The sequence below is a fragment of the Limulus polyphemus genome, unplaced genomic scaffold (genome assembly GCF_000517525.1).
Source record: "Limulus polyphemus unplaced genomic scaffold, Limulus_polyphemus-2.1.2 Scaffold1178, whole genome shotgun sequence".
Lineage (NCBI taxonomy): Eukaryota > Metazoa > Arthropoda > Merostomata > Xiphosura > Limulidae > Limulus > Limulus polyphemus.
This window is the reverse complement of record NW_013666788.1, coordinates 90,835-108,216: the sequence shown is the minus strand read 5'-3', so window position 1 is coordinate 108,216 and position 17,382 is coordinate 90,835. Positions and strand designations below refer to the sequence as shown.

The 17,382-nt window shown below is 32.7% G+C and overlaps 1 protein-coding gene across 1 annotated transcript in view; it reads left to right on the top strand.

Moving 5' to 3' along the window:
• LOC106462481 (protein BRICK1-like) overlaps positions 1–16,971 on the top strand; it is a 22,483-nt gene extending 5,512 nt beyond the window's left edge. The window contains exons 2-3 of the mRNA XM_013922407.2: positions 1,087–1,169; positions 15,038–16,971. Of these exons, the coding sequence (XP_013777861.1) occupies positions 1,087–1,169; positions 15,038–15,064 (110 nt within the window). The 3' untranslated portion in view covers positions 15,065–16,971. The remainder of the gene's footprint in view (positions 1–1,086; positions 1,170–15,037) is intronic.
• Positions 16,972–17,382: the final 411 nt, after the last annotated feature.

Genomic DNA, 17,382 nt, shown 5'->3' with positions numbered 1-17,382 from the left:
TACTATATTGTATTTAGTATGAATAATATGATATATATATATATATATATTATATATATATATAGTATATATATGAGTACTTTTCTGTTGTAACCCCCACAACTGTTACTATTAAGCCTAATGTTTAAGAGCCAGATATATTAGTTGTTTTTTTATCACTACTTTGTCTTCAGACTAAAGTAATCAAGAAACAGGATAAATACATTGTTTTCTTAAATAAATACAATCTAAAATCTAGTTTATTATCTCATCGTGTTTTAAGGATTAACTTGTTTACTGGAACTTAGATCCATTAGTTTAAATCCAGCCTATAGTTAGAGGTAGGTTATAATATAAATCAGGCTAAATACATTGTTTTATGTATACATCAAAAACTAGTTATTATCACTTGTAATAAAGTTCTATTTCTAAGTTTTAAGGTAATTAAAGATAATCTTTATTACTTTAGTGTGAAGAGAAACTAGTGATAAAAATAACTAATATAATTGGTTCTTAAACGTTAAGTTTAACAGTTGCAGGGATATAACGAAAAAGTACCTATATATGCGAGTATATGCAGTCAAATATGATTTAGCTTTAAACATAAAATCTTCATCAATTGTATCCCACATTTAGATTGATGCTGAGAAATAATTTCTAGGTGAGACATTTTATAGTTAACCTAAAATACAAGCTATTTATCTGCTTTTATATCTTAAGATTTTTGTATCAGGTTTTTAGAATACAGCATGGTGAAATATTTATTTTTTGTATTGGACTGAAAGGTATTTTTGATAAAGTCAACAGATAGGCATTTTCATGTAGATGAATCACAGAAATACTGCATTCTTTTTGGAGCATTCAGTAAGGTTAATTTACTTTAGACTGTATTACACTCATTGTATTTTCATATTCCTTATCATGATATAATCTCTTCTTTTTATAAAATAAATAATTATTAAGCTTACATTTCTTACAAGCATTCTTAAATTTAAACTTTTCTTTAAACTTAGGTTGCATTTATTGTGAAAGCTTGCAAATAAATAAAAGTTAAAACAATTTCACAGTGTACATTATATGTGATGTTAACTATTTGTTTTTCTTTAGATATGTCCTGTAGATCAAGACTAGCAATTTTGAATGAGAAGCTGACATCATTAGAAAGACGTATGGAATATCTAGAAGCTCGAGTAAGTTGGAACTGGAAATATCTGTTCTGCCAATTTTTCTTTTACCAGTTAATAAAGTATACATAGCAGTTAAGTAAAAGTTTATTACTAATTATTACATTAACTAGAAAAAGTAGCTTAATTCCAGCAAAGGCTAGTTAGCCAAATTTTTTAAATTGATTTCAACTGTTCGAACACAAGAATAGGCACATTGCCAGCTGCTGAAAAGATTCTGGAATTAAGCCCAAGAAATTGATTAAAACATGGTTGCAGTGTACAATTGTAAGAACTTGTGAGTGAAAGCAAAGAAGAATATACATTATAGTAACAAAATATGAAATATAATAAACTACCACACACATTAATAAAAAAAAGTTTTTGTTAACCTTATGTATGTACTGGCAAGATCAGTTTGACTAACTTTGTAACCACAATGTAAGTACGAAACTGTAAATACAATGATAATTCATAAATTGGATAATGTATCTTCATGGAATATTGCTGTTAGTAAGAATTACATGCATGTTGTACACTAAAAATCAGAATTTTTAATAAAGTATTTTTACTAAAGATTTGTCCATGAACTTATGAAACCTTTACTATATTTACTAACTAAAGATGATTTTCATGCTAAGGATAAAAATACTTCTTTTCATATTAAAGTTTTTACATTACTTTTGCATAATCTCTAGAATCTCTTTAACCAAAAATTCTTAATATTCATTTAACTTTATATATTATCCCATATTTTCTCTACCCTAACACTGCAGTGAAATTATCAATGTACAGTAAAATGAAAAGTTGAAAAATATGAATTAAAGTCAAAATACCTTTTTTCTTTCTCTCTGAAATGACTGCATTTTGTAACAAGTAATTGCGATCATTTATAATAACAGCTTCGTCTCCTGTTTTCACATCTGCTTTCTTTAAATTTTATTAACTATCTCAAAGTATGTGTCATAGGGGGACAGCTTAATGTTAACTGATATCAAGTTACAATCATGCCGTGCTATCTGCATGTAGTTTCCTTGAGCTAGGAATATAGTGATCACAAAAAATATTTTAATAGAATTATTTTTTTTAATTAAGTGTTGTTATCTAATGTGACAAGTTTTGCATTTTAATTACTTTGTTAAAACATATATAATGATAAATAAGTATAAAAAACTAAATATAGCACTGTTGGCCTTGGCGCAGTTTGTAGTGGGATGTGTAGTTGAGTAAGCCTAATTTTTTCTCAATGTGTTGGGTGTCCAAAAAATAATTAATGTAGCTTTCAAATATACATTTTTAGATCACATTTATCAATCACTAGAATAGAATGTCTCAAAAGTCCTATAATTTAACTGACTTTCTTATCTAAGATATAAATAGGTCAAACCTTTTTGTTTGTTACTCAGAGCTAAGTAACAACAATCTTTTACAATGAGTGTAAGGTGAATTGTCTACTTAAAAGTCACCAAAAAGGAATAAACATATTAAGAATCTCATAAGGGGATAAAATACATATTCTGTTCATTGCAAACATCTCCAATAGACAAGTAAGCATAAGGAAATAAGTGTCTTCAATTGCATTAAAAAAATGGGAGGAGCTATTTTAGTGGGTTTGACAAATTTGTTAATATCTGAGCAATTCGGGAAGATAGGGGGTGCAAATTTCATATTCCAATCTGTCATTATCTATAGTTTGTGTTTCTTTAAGAGAGAAGTCAGACTGCAAATGTGTTATGTGATGCACAGAGGTGAAGATTGAAAATGGATTTAAATATTTTCTTTTCAAATTAAGATTTAGAAGATAAAAAATTGAATTATAAGCCTTATCTTGATGTCAATCTGAATGACATACATTGATTAATTAATTTATTTATTACTATAAAAGTAACTAAAATGTAAAAATTAAAACTTATTAGATTAGATAAAGTAAAGAAAAAAAAAATGTACATGAGGTACATGTTAGCTGAGTGATTTATGACCTGTGTGGCAGGATTATTAGTTAGACACAGTTCAAAGGGCAGTAAAATGATAAAACTTAAGTATCCATAGATCTATACTTTTACAAGCTTTAAGCTATTGTATAAACAGTTGTGGTTTGATATTACAATTTGCAGCCATTCCAGAAAGAAAAAAAGGGTAATTAAGAATTATTCCATAGTTTTTTATGGTGGCATGATGTTGGTCAAATTGACTGACCCTGTATAGAGTTATAGTAGAGAAAATAACAGATAAAATATAAAGCTTTTGTAGAAAAAAAAACAAAAACTTTTGATATTTATTTAGGAAACTTTAGGGGTTATGCAAATGAAATTGGAAAAGTTTCAGGTGAAGAAAAGTATTTTTAATCTTAACATGAAAATCACTTTGTATTTGACACCATATAATTATGGAAAAAGTTTTAGTAAACATCCTCAATTAAAAATTCTGATTTTTTGTCTACGAAAGACTTAAGGTTTACTGAAAGCATGCCAAGTTTTGTGAAGATACATTAAGTATTTTCAGAGTCATAGCATGTATACCACCATGATTACAAGGTCGTATAAAATATATGAGCCCATTGCGATTGGGTTAACTAGTCCTGTATTTGCCAATGTATAAGTTGACCATGAATGTTTGAGCAAATTAGATGTATTTCTTTGAGGTTTGGTATAGAATGACCTCTGTTGTCAAGCAAGTCTAGGATGTTACTTTTGTCAAGAAATTCTTACAAGTTATTTTTATACTGTACTAACCTACTTTTTTTGGTAATCAATACAACCACAAGTGTGGTTTTATGCTTTTCAAATGCTACAAACAGCTCAGTGTGGCATATCTGAAGTCACAAACATGTAATAAACAACTTTACAAAGTTTTCATCACAGTTGAACTTCTTTTTTATTACAAAAGAATATTAAACTGTAAGATATATTGGTCTACTATAAAAACATGTTTACAGAATTAGTGTACATTATAGAAACTAACTTTTTTGATATAATATTAGCAATATTTTAGTATGACTGATGAGATCAATACATTTCAAATAAAAAATGTCTTGATTAATTGCATCTAGCATACGAGATAAATAACTTCTAGTTAAGAAGAATTGAGACAAATGATACAATTACAAATACGTTATTGTAATGCAGTAGGTGGCACAATGTTAATGCACATACTCATAAAAGCAAATAAAAGGAACAATGTAGCTTTGATTAAATATGCTCTTAACTCAAGATTCTTACTGGAATTCTATATTTGAACCAGTTTATAAGAGGAGAGGTAAAATCAGGCATTGTTTGAAGAGTAAAAAGTATTGTCTTACATGCTGGCAAATACGGTAACAATAAATAAATAATGTAATACATCTTACTTAGGGATCAAAAACACTAGCTGTTTGCTTGAACGACTGTTGTAGAAGTAAATGTTTTTGAAAAAAATAATCTAGTTTAGCATTCTTCATTTTTCTCCAATTCTCCCTAACATCTCTTTTGCCCAATGAAACTCATTAAGTCACTTCTGGCCATGGTATTAGTGGCTCAGTGGTAAGTCTTCAGGCTTATGACAAGAAAATTTGAGTTCCTGAACATACTTACCTCCGCTCACACTACAGCTGTTACTCTACTGCCAGGGTTTCTTCCTTTGCCCACCTAAGCATCGGTCTGATTTTTTTCTTGCTTACTTCAGTCTTTTATACACTACTTAATTGCCCTTGGCAATATTTGTCTTGTGACACTCTCCACCTATGTCAGTGTGTCCTCTATCCTGGTACTGTATATAAGTACCTCATTTAGATAATGTTATCACTTTTTCTCAACAAAACATTCACGAACAGAATTCTCTGAACTACAATCTTTGGAGATAATTTGAATGTTCTTTGTGTTACTTAGTTGATTTGCCTATATAAAAAAAAATGTTTATTTTTTCTTTATTTGTTTGGCAAGTTGATATACAACATGGATTCCAGGATTATTATTTCTGGCATGTAGACAAATCAGGTGCTCAATTACGTGATGGAATAGCTATGCCTTGGCTGCTTTGTTGGAACTATGTGACTTAGCCTACCACTGCCAGGTGGAAGCATATTTCGACTCTGGAGAATACATCTGTTCCTGGGGCTGTAAAGCGGAGTCTGTAGTTAAACAGAATAGATCGTTACTTTCTAGGATTCATCTCACCCCATATACGGTGTTGAATTATTTATTATCCTTCTAAACATTGTTGGAAGACTCTCAGGATCACTAAGACCATTGATGACAAGCTGGGACCATTGATAGCATGCACATTGGTTCAATTGTTAGCTTATACATTCATCCCTGTTGTCATTGGTGTCTCAACTTTTCTCAGCTCCTACAGGGGATCATAGTTCCTCCCCTATTCGACTGTCCTGACTCTTGACAGCCTCTCAGTCTGTTGGTATCCAAAATATATCCTGTCTATATCCAAGGTTTCTGCTGCTTGGTAAGAATGCTGCCACCAGCAGCTGTGACAATTGTATATCTATTGGGGCTTGGCTCTGAGAATTTCTGGAGATGTGGTAAACCTTAACCATGAATCCGTGGGCACTACTGGTCCTTGAGTCAGGATTAATCATTCAGTTCACATCTTCACCACCATTATCCACCCAACTTATAGTGTTTCTATCTCCTGTGGATCCTCAGATTTCAGAACTTAGTTTTAGGGCTATAAAATTTTGGTTGATCTGGATAGAGAGAAAGTTGTGCCAGTTCTTTCAGGGTTTTATTCCCATCAATTTGTTGGGCCCCAAGAAGACAGGAGATTGGTGTACAGTCATTGATCTTTATCACCTATATCAATTCCTAGATTCTCCAAGGTTCACAAGTGACTCATTCCTTACTCAGAGTTGCATTTTTACTAGGATTGTGGATGTCCAAGTTCGATGTAGTTGACTTCTATCTGCACATTGCCATAGTGGTGGCATCCTGTCATTATCAGCATTTTTGTGTACAGGGTTCTTAATTCCGGACTAGCATTGGCACCATATGGGTTCTGCCTAATTGTACGACCTTTTTCCTATCACCTCCATTCCCTGTCCCTGTGCACACACCATTCCATGGCCAACTGGTTACTGTTGGCACCATCTCATCAATTGTCAAATCATCACACCCGGATTCTACTTTCAGAAACAACCAAGGCAGGCTTTATTATCATAGCTGAGACATCTATTCTCGCTCCAACAAATACATAGTCAGTCTGGGTATTTTTTCAACATACACATCTCAATCAGGCTTAGCTGACTCCCATCCAGCTACTTGCTATGGAACAGGAAGTCTGACTCTTACTCACCCCTCCTTCTTCCACTGCACAGATGATTCTTTCTATTTTGAGAATGTGGGCATCACTTGAATCCCTTATGCCTTTGGGATGAGTGCACAAGAGATCCTTTCAGTGATCTTTATGCAACCACTGGATCATTAACAGCAATTCACTGTATTCTCCAGTTTTTCTCATTCAGGATCATTCTCTTTTATGTCAAGGGGTGGTTAGATCAGAACAGTACTAAGATATGGGTTCCGCTGCTGACTCCTCATCCAGAGATCTATCTCTTGAAGAACGCCTCAGAGATGGGGTGCATATCTCAACGGTCAGGAATTCCAGGGTCTACACATGGACGATGAGGCTTCCCTATACAATGTTTTAGACCTTCTTGCTCTTCCAAAGGCAATGTCTCATTGTCTGGGCTTATTAACTTTCTCAATATGGGCTCAGTCAATTTGACTGACTACATGACCTCTTTGTACTCAGTTAAAGTCTTTATAGATTAAATACTTCTAACTTTCAATATAGTATACATATCTTCACAAAATTTGGCAGTCTTTCAGTTCATATAATAAGTCTTTCACACACAAAAAATCATATTTTTTAATAAAATAAAGATTTGTCCATCAATATATTGAGTATTTGTTCTGAATGGTCCTTGTACAAAACAATTTTCATGTTAAAATTTAAAATATTTTCCTCATCTAAAAAATCTCAAATTTCCTTTGTGTAATCCCTAAAACCTCCAAAATTTATTTTAAACGTTTTTTTTTCAGTAAAACTTTATAGTTTATCTGTTATTTTCTCTACTCTATCTCAAAACGGGATCAGTCAATTTGACCGACCTTGTAACCACCAAAGAAAATTTAAATAAACCTAAATTACCCTTTTTTTCTTTCTAGAATGACTTCATATTGTAACAGGAAACTACATTTGTTTATCCTAAGTAGCTCTAAATTCATAACAGTATACATCTATTTATAATTAAATTTTATTGTTTTATTGCCCTTTGAACCATGTCTAACTACTATCTGCACCTTTAAAAGTTGTAAATCACTCGGGGAACAATCAGCTCACGTTGCACTATTGAATTACATTACCCAGAAGCTGCGTGCATGCCTCGTGAACCATATTAATTCTTTTATTATTATTATTACTTATTTTGCCTAATCTAGTCTTAAATAACTTAAAAAGATCTGTATTGTTAGATTTTAATTTCTTTTATAATTATACATAAAGAATAAACATGAAAAACAAGAAATAAAATACTTAACCAATCTTCTTTTTTCTTGCAGTTGGGTTTCAAAGAGTTTTTTATACTATAGATAATAATGCATTTAATAATTTTTATTTAATTGAATATTCCACCACAGAATATAGACTAATAACATTCAAAAAGTAGACAAATTCACTTACCTCTCGAAATTTTCCTGGCTTTCTAACTATGTGACAAAAGCCGTTACAAATTCATTCAAGCTAGTTGTTAACTTTCTCATGGGAACGAATCTTGTACTGTGAGTGAAATTGACAATATTCTGTTCAGAATACAACATTATACAATACATCATTTGATAGATGAAAAACTTGACTTTCTATTTGTTATAGGTAATGTATAATGAAACGTAAGAGAGAACTATCAATGAATTGTGAAAGAGAGGATGTGGCAGGAGGGGTCTGATTTTTTATTCAATAGCTCTGTAACCAAACAAAATTGAAGGCTATAAAAATTATGATTTGTCTGAGCAATAACAATTTTATAGAGAGTCATTTAATTTCATACTTTTTCAAGGGGTGGTAGGGATGATGGCATGCTAAAAGAAAATGTGTCACGTGGATCACACTAGTGGAAATTCAGGATTTTTTAAAATATTTCCTTGTAGAATTAAGAACTTAAAACTTGTATGCTATTAAAATATGGATTATTAGCTAAGAGTTTATGATATTCTAATTGGTATAACATAAACAAAAGGTAGTTGAATAAAATGTTGAATGTAAGAAACTAAAACCTTTTGTCATGCACAGTAAAGGATACCCGGTGCAATAGGGTCAAGGGGAAAATTGTCAGGCTTCACTCCAACAATTCCACAATCATGTCTTGCATTTCCTATCAAAGGGACACTTGGTCCAGGGCTCTTTGTTTTCAAACCTTGGATCTCCTTTCTTGGGACCACTCCTCTCATATCACCCTACTAACTTGGCATGTTCCACAGGTGATTACTTCATTGGTAGATCAATTGTCTCAACCCAAACAGATTCTCCTAACAGAATAGCTGCTGCATTGTGAGGTTTTTCTGTTGGATTGGCTCTCATTTTGAAACACTGATGATTGGTGGGTTGGCCACTCAATGGAACACCCAATTACTGGCAGTTTGGTCTCCAGTACCTCACCTTTGGGCTTTGGCAAAAGATGCATTCCCTTCAGGACAGGACGGGATTATAACTCGAGGCCTTCCCTCCAATTTGTATGTTACTTAAAGCACTAGCTATGATTCATTCCAACTCATTGTTGGGTCCTATTGATAACACTGGATTGGCAGCTAAACCCTGGTTTCTGCTTCTTCAGTACCTTCAGGAGTGCCTACCTCTTCCACTTCCTCTTTGGTCATCTCTGTGGAGGCAGCCATGATCTGACATCGTACATCCAGCTATCCAGAAGCTCAGGCTTCAGGCATGCAGGTTATGCAGTCCTTTGCATGGTGTCAAGGTTTAATTTCTAAAGTTGCCATGTATTTGTATCAATCTTTGATTAGTCCCGTGATGGAAATTTATCAACCTAAATGGCATACATATCGGCAATGATGTATTAAGAGGAGGTTAAACACACTTTGATCAGTAATGCCAACCATAACTCATTTTTTAACCTGGCTCTTTGGCGAAGGTTTGGCATCTTCCACAATTGCCCTGTATAAGTCAGCCTTATCAAATACCTTTCGATACTCGAGACAAAAATTCTTTGAGTCCCCAGCTTCCTCGCATCTTTTTGGGTCTTTTTTCCCAAACAATCAATTCAGTTATCTAACTGATATATTAAGGTGGCATTACATGCTCTTTCTCAACACTCCTTTGTGACTTTAGTCTCATGTGCCATGTATCACCTTTCCCTGAAGGTTTATTTTTTGATGCTGCTGACCTACAGATTTTGTCAGTCGGAGTGGTTTGTGCTGATAGTGCACAAGACACTTTATCATTCTACCTATGTCCTCAAACCAGTTCTTCCCTAAGACAATGGCAGGCAGGGAAGGGGATAATTCCTTTTCATCGATTCATCTGATCACTATTTCTCACTTCTATGACCAATGAGATCTTGATCATTTGTTATGTCCAGTGAGGGTCTTGAAGGTTTTATTGCCCACACTAATGCCTTTAGAGATGCTAGACAACAACTTAGTATTCATTGTGATCATTCAGTTCCCAAGATTTATACCTGGGTACATTGATGAGGTTGGTACAAAATTGATTCATATTGCTTATTCTGGGCTCTCTTTAAAGGTGAAGAGACTTTTGCAAGTCATGTCTAATCAGATTCATCACATTTCTATGTCCTTAGTGGCCTGGCTGGTATGTGGACCTCTCTCAAAGATTTTATCTCATGTAATTTGCAGGATCTGGCAGTATCTTCATCTGAGGGTTTTCAGCTAACCTCTGTAGCTATCTTAACCACTTCCACTAGATTATACAGAGGAGTGAATATTTTCATTGCTACACTTGTCTGTTCTTTTCCTTTCAGGGTCCCTTATCTCATTTCATCAGAATCCTGCTCTGTGAAAAGTGTTGCCCAGATAGGTGTGCTTTTATCAAACGTGGATGTTTTTTCCCAGATGTCAGAAGGAGAGGCACCAGCTTATGCAGGAGCCTACTCATAATACCAGTTCAGAGTTGATGCTCAGCTATCTGGTTGGGTTGAGCGTGGCCCTTCTTTTTGATCAATATTGGTTCAGTACATTGTTTGTGAAAGAAGAAGGTTCATTGTCTCCTGGTAATTCCGAACACAGAGTGCTCCCATCCTATTGAGCCAAATTTGTTCTACATCCTCCTCATAATTCCGAAGAATTTATCTTGCCCGCTCGGTTAGGAAGTGAAGATGGATGTTCATAATTCCATGCTGGATGAGTTCTGTTTCCTCAGGTTGAGTATGGCATACAAGATCCCGCCATTCTGAGCCTGTGATGTTGACTTTTTCAGGTTGAGAAGAAGGTTTGTTTACCCACATTTTGCTTACCTTCTCGTCATGATTCTGGTTGGCTACAGGTTGAGATCCACTCATAAGTATATGTATATATATATATTGCAGTTCAATTGCCTTAGCCACCAATGTGGGATATAGGGATCATGACCCTATAATTCTAAACATGAGAAGTAGAACCTTGGCTATCTGGTTGGGGCCTGGCCAGTAGTGATGATAAATCATGTAAAATTCCACCCACAGTACGTGAATAAAGTTCCGGGTGAAGAGCATACCCATGAGGGTAACCATCTTCTGTTGACACACCCATGATCTATACAGACGCTTTCTTTTATGGATAATGCTCTCACCGGTCCTTCCACCTTATCAATGTGGGATTCTAGCTGTAGTGTGAGAGAAGATAAGTATGTTTTGGTAGTTAAATTTTCTTAAATCAAAAATATATTTCCAGTAATACTTACCTCTCACTCTCCTGCCCTTTCTTCCCACTAAGAGCCAGTGTTAAAAACTACAAATTGAATCAGTCTCCAAAAACGATAATATTATCTAAATAAGGTGCTGATATACAGTACCATGATAGAGGGTGCACTGAAGTAGGTGGAGAGTGTCATGAGACAAATATCGCCAAGGGCAATTAAGTGGAGTATAAAAGACTGGAGTGAGCAAGAAAAGATCAGACCAATGCTCAGATGGGCAAAGGAAGAAACCCTGGCAGTCGAGTAATAGTTGTTGTGTGAGAAAGGGTAAATATTATTGGAAATACATTTTTGATTTAAGAAAATGTTAACTTTCAGTATCAGTGGTGGGCAGAACATAGATAGCCCTTTGTTTATAACAGCATAACAGCAACCAAACAAAACTTCTACTGTCTAACATAAGAGTAGAGTGTTTACTGTTTAAACTGTGTGAGTTTGTAGGATTAATATTCCTATAGTGCAAACAAAGACTAATGTTTATGAATATACAAATTAAAATTTAAATCAGCCATGTAAATATAACAATGTTAAGTGCAATAGAAAGAAAGCGACATGGTAAATGTAATATGTAGTGTACCTAACACTGTACTCTAGCTTTAACAGATCTCTGACACTTAACAAATGCATACAGCTGCTACAGGAAGTAATAAATAACGATAAATCTTCTGTAAAAGCAGGAAAGGAAACACAATAAACTTGTAGAAAGTTCAGTAATAATAATAAGATTTGGAAAGGAAAGTTACAACACTAGTTAATATGGCTAAGAAAGTAATTATTAAAACTAATTTAATTAAACTAATAACATAATATATATACAAAACTGCTGCATCTCTAATATTAACTATATATATATCAATAACAGGACGTAAAGCTAATGGTGGTCTATATACTAAAGTGATTTACTATTACCATAAACAATATTAAAATGAATTAAACTATAGAAGTGAGAGCTTTTAAAAGGTTGTGATCCTCTGTAAAACTTCTAAACCCATAATATTTATCAATAATATTGTTTAATTTCCCACAGAAATGAATGACTAGTGTTTAAAATGTGCAATGAGGAATTTCATTTGTGGAAAATAAGAGTGAGTTTATGATCTCTGACCACAAAGTCCTGTAACGTTGGATAAATACTATCGTATCTAATAAGCTTTATGTAGAAAGTTTTACTATAGTGTTTCTTATTAGGGTTTGTAATATATGATAATTATGTTATAAATAACTACAAATCTGCAACTTGTGAGCTGAAATTACTTTCCACTGGAATTCCCTGTATCTTTTGGAAAACATGCTGGCCAAATTTAACAAATGTATTATCAAGTAAAGAATTTATTAAAGTAATTTAATTAAAAGTTGAATGTAACAGTGTAAAAAAGTTATGATGTGCACATTTTGACCCACCCATGTGCATAGGGTTAATTGCATGTTTGAGATAAAAAGGAAAAGCTAGAGAGTCTAGGGTCATGCTTCCGTGGAAGTTTTGAAGGAAGCAGGATGAAATAATGTAGTTTCCTGCTCTCTATGCAACATAGCAACTCCAAACAAGGTTTACAGTAGTTTCCTCAATCTACTGTACACATCCATGTTCCCCTTGCATCATTTAACATGGTTATTTATAATATATAAATAAAAATCAAATTGGCTGATATTTTGTAAAGCAGTATAATTACTTTATAGAATTGGGTAGCAATAGAAGGGTCCTGAAATCAGTAGCCACTTGCATGAATTGGTAAGGCTGGCAAATATGAGTTAAAGGAACAATGTTATTTTTTTTTTTTTTTTTGTATTTTACAGCAAGGTTTATTTTCAAAATCACTTGTAAAGTACAGCAAAATTAAAAATATTTTCTCTTGCCAATGCCAACTTTGTGGTTCTCAAGTACAGGTATGAAATATTATACAAAGAACATGTGATAGTATCTTGAAAGCTTAAACTACTATCATTATTTATAGAGCTAATTTCAATGTTCATCAAAAGCAAGGTGTAACATATTATATGAATTCCTTAACTTTTGTTCTATTAATTATTATCTGTAATAGAAAATGAGAAAATAATGAATCTAACAAAAATTGACCAGTTTATCTTACTGCTCCAATACTTCATTGTCTGAATTCTTCCAATATAATTAAATATGAACTTTGTATTATGAATTTACAGCTATAATTTAGATGTAATGTATGTTGTTTACTAGAATGAGATTGTACTGGAAAAATAAATTAGACTAATCCACAGAAGAAAAAAAAAAATTGTACCCAAAGTTTTATTTTAACAAGGAATGATTATACCAACATGATCTACAACTGCCTTGTATATTGGTATGTGTTTGTTCTTTTATGTAATGAACTGTGAGCTTTAGGCATGAGTTGGCCCCCTGTGTTAGAACTTTGTATTTCAAAGCTGGTTATTCAGGTTCTGATCCATGCAATGCTACATAATATTCCCCACACTTTTAAGCTTTGGGTTTGTTATAAAACTGACAGTCAGTTCCTTATTGTAGCTAGTGGGTGGTAGGATGATGCTGACTGGCTGCCTTCCCTCTGGTCAGTATACTTCAAAATTAAGCACAGCTTTGCCATAAGTACAAATATACGGAGCCCATGTTCACTATGACCAGGAACATTGAGAGCCAGCATGGGCCCCGGGGGAAAAAATTTTGGCCGGGCCCCCTTTCTTTCTCTATTTTTTAACATTATCAAGAATTTATTAAAAATAAAATCCTAAATTAGGACAGCAACGAGCTCATAAACCAGACAAAATCATAGCAGCCATCGTTTTTACATCACAGTATAAGTGTAAAAACGTTAATAAAGTAACAACAAATATCTATTAAATCTATCAAGTAACAAATACATATTAATTATTACTCAAATTATTATTTCAGTCGTTCTTAATGTATCAAGCATCTGTATGCAAAGAAAAGCCAAAAACTATGGTTTTTATCATTAAATGAAGATATAGCCTAAAGATGCTTCGCGGGCTTTACGACATAAAAAGGTTTCATTCGCTCAGGCTCCTGGGCAGTTGCTCCCCTTTGCCCCCCCCCCCCCTGTCGGTGGGGCTGACTATGACTGTACTTCTTATTTCTTTCCAAAGAAAAGAAAATACTAACCAGTAACCATAGTAATCTCACCTTTTATAGGCAAAACTTATGTTGTATAATACATAGCTAAACTACAATAATAGTCAGTTTACAGACTTAGATATTTGTTTTAATATCAGTCTAAATAATAGTACCTGGAGCAGTAGCACCCTTATTCATAGCTCTGAACATCAAAACAATTTGAATGAAAATAATCTGCCAATATGTATTAACTGAGAAAGTTAAGATGTAACTTAGGCTTGGCATAGTCTGCAGATTTATAGCTTGAAACCTGGCACAGATCATGCTTGCTCTTTCAGCTGTGGGGGTGTTATATAGTGATGGTCAGTCCCACTATTTGTAGGTAAAAGATTACTCCAAGAGTTGGCTGTTGACCAGTTGCTTTCCCTCATGTTTAGGGACAGTAGCATTGTTAGTAAATTTATTATTTCTTATTAGTTTAAAAATAGTTTTTTTTACCTTTGGCAAGTTTTTATGGGTCAGATAAATTAGTTTTTCAGTTTTATTGTTTCATGAGGTTACATTGTAGCTTTTAGCTCAAAACTATTTCAACAAAAATCGTCTGTAAAGGACTTGCTGTGGCATTCGCATTATTTTTCATTAAAATGAAAAACAATGCACCTATCAAAACTAAGAAGATGCTGATCAATTATATTTAGCAAAATGTTTTGACTGAGTTTACACTCATATGTAGCACTTTTTACTTGCTATGGTTTTACTACAAAGTTGGATTATTTAATTTTTATATATTAAAAACAGTATAGATGAATCTGATGAAAAACCTTTGCTGTACAATTCTTATTTTATGATGATAAGTAAATAAATATATATATTATTATAACAACAACAACAAGATATAATTCTTTAATTTGGTTTCTTCTAGGTGACAAAAGGTGAAACACTTACCTAAAGATGAAAATCTACAAGGTTTTGCAAATTTAAAATTCTCCCTTTTCTTATAGAAATATAAAGACCAAATGATTTTGTAAGAAACTGTATTTACAAGTGCATGTATTTCAACTGCTCACTTATTCAATGAAAGTAATGTCAAGTCTTGTTTAAAGAAGAATTACAGGAATTTTGAACATGAACAATGAAAGTAACCAAGGTGTAATATTTAGTAATCAAGAAGTTTGGTACATAATATATTATAACCCCAAGTGATTCCAAATGTTTTTACTAGTGAGTTTTGCTAACATTAGAATAGCAGTTCATGCAGTAATGAATTATTTTTTTTTTATCTCTGAATAATTTTATTATTTAAATTTTATGAAAACGTTTATTATTTATAGGCACACTTTTGAAGTTAAGATACAAATATTTAGTATCTGCTTTTTCAAACTCATTCTTGTTTAAATACACAGTTTTAAACTTTAATGCACAATGAATCACTAACCTTTGTTCTCTATTACAATAGTTTTTCAAAAAAAAAGTAGGATTATTACCAGATACTAAAGCAATCAGTGTAAACATTTGTTAAGTAGGTTAAAACCAGTAACACTAAACTGTGGAAATCAGTTTAAAATGATTTCCAGTTAAATTCAGTTCAAAAATAGAAAATATACACTAATAGAAGGCATTAGTCTAAACATGTGTTAGTTTAAGAATCCCACCAACATAATATTGATGAAATCAGTTTAAACTGGCTTCTATTTAAATAAATTTTCAAAAAAAAAAGAAGCATTAATTCCAGATTGTTGAAATCAGTTTAAATTTACTTTTGGTTAAGTGAATTAAAAAACAACAAATAATATCAGACTACAGAACACAGCCTAAATTTTCAGCTAAACACTAATACCACAACATAGAAGTTGTTTTGTAATCATTCTAAGTTAAACAAGTTTTATAAAGAGAAGTACTGATACCATACAATTTAGAACATATGTTTATACAGCCTTTCAGTTCAACAAGTTTCGGACAGATGAATATTACTGTTACTATGTCTCCTTCTTAGCATTTGTCCTGATTACTTGGGATCTGCTTTTCTGGTTCTTGTTCTCTACTCCTTCCTGTTCTGTGTTAGAGATACATTCACACTGCATTTTTTTTCACATCCTCTCTCACTACATGCATCCACCTTTTCTTTGGTCTTCCTCTTGTCCTTTCCACTTTCATATTTATCACTCTCCTACCAACATACTTCTCTTCTTTCCTCATGACTGAGCTCTTATTAGGTAACAAATTTGCTTGAGTTACATATAGTTTGAAATAAAAACATTCAACAAAATTAATGGTGTTTTTCAGACACAAAACGAATTAGCGTGAAGTCACTTTAGTTGAGTAACTTTTCTTTAGTAAAAAACAAAACACAACTCAATTCTATAGTAATCCATTTTTACTCACTTTCATCTTGGTAAGTTTTAACAGAAAGACAGTTTTAACTCAAGTTCAACAGAACAAGTGGCACATAAATAAGTTGGAAGTAACTTCTAGTTATTCTAACAGAGTGACTTTTTCTAAACTATAACTTTTAAATAGGAAAAAAAACTGCAATTTAGACATATGAAGTATTTGTTTTGAATATATATTATTTTTATGTGTGTTAAGGATGGGAGTATAAATATGTTGCTTTTAATTTACGATGTTGATGAGCACCACTAACAATTTCACAGATTTCTGACCTTAGTTGTTGAGGTTAATTGTATGCTTAATCTTTCTGTATAGTTTTTGTTCTTGTGATTAAGATATTTGCTGGCTTGGCAGATTCTATTAGCACTGAAACCATTTTTTTACACTGTAAAAAGGAAAAAGCTTTTGCTGTTATGTCAGTATCTTGTACAGTTTTATTTTAATTAAACCATTCACCATCTCTTTGTATGAAATCTATTGATTGCTTGTTTAAAGCCATTCTCTCATAAATGTACAAACTTTTTTAAAGAATAAACATGCAAAGAATAATTTAGTTAGCAAAATGTATCATTACAAAGGTAAGTATTTTTAATATCATTGCAGGAGATCTTCTGTGACATCTAGACACATTTATGAGAAGTTTGAATTGCTCTAGCTTATTTGAAGTCTGAAATACAAATAAGAGATCTTATTGCACTTGTAATATATCTCAATTCCAAGCCTCAAAACTTTCTTGAACTCATTGCCATAACTTGTATCTGAACAATAGAAATACCTGTTGTCAACAGCATTCCTTTCCATTCTCATGAACTGTATAATGTAGGTCTCTTCCAAGACAAGTTTCAAGAGGTAGCCATTCAGAATAGCCTGGAGCAAAAA